At 33.5% G+C, this 3,376-nt stretch overlaps 1 protein-coding gene across 1 annotated transcript in view; it reads left to right on the forward strand.

Annotated features, from left to right (window-relative positions):
• Nucleotides 1-3,376, forward strand: part of LOC106104735 (synaptotagmin-4-like) — a 13,372-nt gene that overhangs the window by 7,569 nt on the left and 2,427 nt on the right. The window contains exon 3 of the mRNA XM_013284865.1: nucleotides 241-395. Within this exon, the coding sequence (XP_013140319.1) occupies nucleotides 241-395 (155 nt within the window). The remainder of the gene's footprint in view (nucleotides 1-240; nucleotides 396-3,376) is intronic.

The raw sequence follows: 3,376 nt of genomic DNA on the forward strand, positions 1-3,376 counted from the left end.
AGAAAATGTAGCTTTTAAATCATTATTATGACATGAATATTGAAAACGACAAAAGGAAACATTTCTGTTTACGTTTTAGAAACATTTTTGGTTGAATTATTTTTTAGTCAGATATAAAGACGGCCATTTGATAGCGCTAAAATAGCGAATGGAATGTTGAATTGTATAGTTATTACTGTAAACACTGAATGTAGCGGGTTTTATTATAATAGCAATGTTAAGTGTACTTGGTTGTTGCAGCTGTCTCCGGGCGGCTTGTCCCCGCAGACGCCGACTGCGCCCGAGCCGCTCCCGCTGAGCAAAGAGCTTGCCGACGCCGCCGCTACCGAGAAGGTCAAGCCAACTGAACCAGAAAACAACGACGGACGCCTCGGAGACTTGCATTTCAAGCTACGGTGAGTATAACACTTTATTTGTGCACTTTAAAAAAAATAAAAACCCCTTTACACCGACGTAGCTGGCGTTACAATGTAACCTTTCCTCCTCCCTGTGGTCTATACAGTTTGTGTGCGGTGCATGAGGAATCGACGCACAGAAGAAAACTAAAGCATATAAGACAGAAAATTGCCTTATGTACTGGTGGTAAAATATTTAGCTTATAATGTGTAAAGATAAATTATGCGTACTTTAATTAAAATTATTCTCTAAAATGCGTAACATATGGAACTTTAGAATTTAAAATTTCCCAACCAGTTATGAGAGTTTAAATACGTTTCAACGCTTCGGGAATGTTCCATAAAGGTGCTTGGAAATTTTAGCGAACGTTCGTGAATAAAACTCGTTTGCAGGTGGATTATTAAAACTTATCTGTAGGAAAGGTTTTAAAATATACCTCGTTCGGGATTAATATCGAAGGATGGATAATGACAACCCTTTATAATTCATTGCTTAATACATTCTGTGGAATATTTCGTTTTATCGAATATTATCATAAATTGGAGCATAAAATTCTCCATATTTTTAAATACTTTTTTTTATATATGGAGTACTTCATTCCAAAAATAAGAGATAATGGACATCCTTCTTAAACTTTAAGAAAATAAAACATGGAGAAAATGGTGTTCCTTGAACTTGAGTAATCTACCTAATTTTTTATCTGTGAAGCTTGATTGCTGAATTTTAGGAAGGCACTATCTTTTTTATCTTCACGGTTTAGGATCTTTTGTTATAACTTTATAAACGAGATAACGTATGGAGGGTCACCTGTTCGCCATCTTTGTGACGTCACATAATCCAATAGCAGATAAGTCGATTAGTTGAGGCCCGTCTGTGTCGTCAGCCGTCAGTACCGCGTATATTGAATTACGTAACTACACTGACGGACTAACTACAGACTCATTTCATTAGTAAAGCTATCAACTTAACTGTACTAATATTATATCTTGGGATTTCTTATGCATTGAAATAACTCAAAAACTACTCAATTTTTTTTTACCATTAGAAAACTACGTTATCGGAAATTAACATAGGTTATTGAACACTTTACAATAATACAATTCCAACAAATTATAATTTAAAACATGAACATGACTATAATCTTATTAAATGATGTCAGAACGAAATATTTTGTCATTAAAAATAGAACAGGGTGAATACGATATTTCAATTTAAAATTTCTAAGATCAAATTTGCTACGCCTACGAAGTATGTCTACGAAATAGTAAGTCTACGAACAAAGCTACGAAAAAATATGATAATTTGTTGAATATGTTTCAAAGGTTATTATGTGTTGATGTGTCACAGGGCAGTGGCAGTAAATGGATACGAAATCAATAAATTGTCGGTCGGTTCGCCCACATTCGGCCAACATGTTTGCAGGGCGGATCGCGTTAGGAGGAAAATTGCTTTTAACACATATATGCTAATGTATAATTACTTTGAACGTTGTTTTATTTAATTATATTGAACTAACTTCCGCCCGCGACTCCGTCCGAGAGGTATTAGTAAAAACAAAAGAAAGTAACCTATCTGTTCTTCGAGGCTATCCCCTGCATCTGTGCCAAATTTCATCCAGATCATTTCAGCCTTTTAGACTACAAACTTTAAGAAACACCTATCCATCCATCCAAACTTATAGTATACACATTTATAATATTATAAGTAAGACAAAATAAATATACACTTAGAAAGTATAGTTGACATATTGTTTTAGACACACATTTACAGGCTGTATGATTGTAGCAAAGAGTTTAGAAGTGTACCACAATAGCATCCAAAACATATTATCTCTGCTAACCCTTTTAGATCAAAGGCATGATTATGTTGTTGATTTGGACGTAATTAAGTGTGTAATGTGATGATTTGATAGAGTCTTCTCAAAACTTATATAAACAAAGTGTATATACTATCTTGTAAGTGTTCACGTAATAACAGTGAAAAAAGGTGTATTGTTTCGCATAACAAATTAACTTTTTCAATAAACTTAATACTGTAATACGTCCTGTAACAAAACCTTATCTCAGATGAGTTTTCTGGAAAACAAGTTTCGGAAACGCAACTTCGCTACTAAATTGGATTTCGTTTAATTAATTTTCGTACAACACGAGAAAGCTTACGGAGTATCGGATTAATCTTAGTAACGGATCTCGTTACGCTCTGATTCAATTTCTAACCAAATAATACAATTCAAGTAACAAAAATAACTTTTCTATTTACGAATAATAATGAAAAATGTTACACGATTAGAAACATTTAATAATTAAACCATTTTTATAGTTTACTATGTCTATATTGGTGGTTTACCTCTTTCGGGTTATTAACAACATTGTAAACATTGTTTTACGTTGTAGAATTCTCTTAATATTAAAATATTTCTAGAGCGAAGTTTAATCTACTTTGATCACTATATAATCTGTAATCAAACTCGGCTTTAGCTAAATTTATCGCTGACAACGCTCGCAAGCACATAAGCGGATATTCTGTTGTCCAGTAAAATTGTAAAATCAACATTTATGCCGAATAAATGGTACCATTAATTCTGCTTAAATGCGTGAAATGCAAATTTCGTTAACTGAACACTGATATTAACTTGCGACCATATTTCAATGTAATCTAGTGGCTGTTACATTATGGTTTTAACATATGACAGATGCACACTTTTGAGTAAACAATCGCATCACCTGTTGTGTGATTGTCGATTGTTTCGCAGCGCATTCAACTGTTTAGTTGCATAACTAAAAATCGAGTAGTGTACCTCCTTATAAGTAGAATAATAAGGTTTTAAGTTATACTTAATGTCAATTATAAAGCACAAGGATTAACTTGATGAAAACGATAAATAGTTTTACAGCTGTCATCCGACAACGTCCGCGGAAAAAACGTAATTCATTCCTCGCTTATGTGTTCTTCCAGACTATGTTCTACATCTGTGTCAAAT

The sequence above is a fragment of the Papilio polytes genome, unplaced genomic scaffold (genome assembly GCF_000836215.1).
Source record: "Papilio polytes unplaced genomic scaffold, Ppol_1.0 DF823399.1, whole genome shotgun sequence".
In the NCBI taxonomy this organism is placed as follows: Eukaryota; Metazoa; Arthropoda; class Insecta; order Lepidoptera; family Papilionidae; genus Papilio; species Papilio polytes.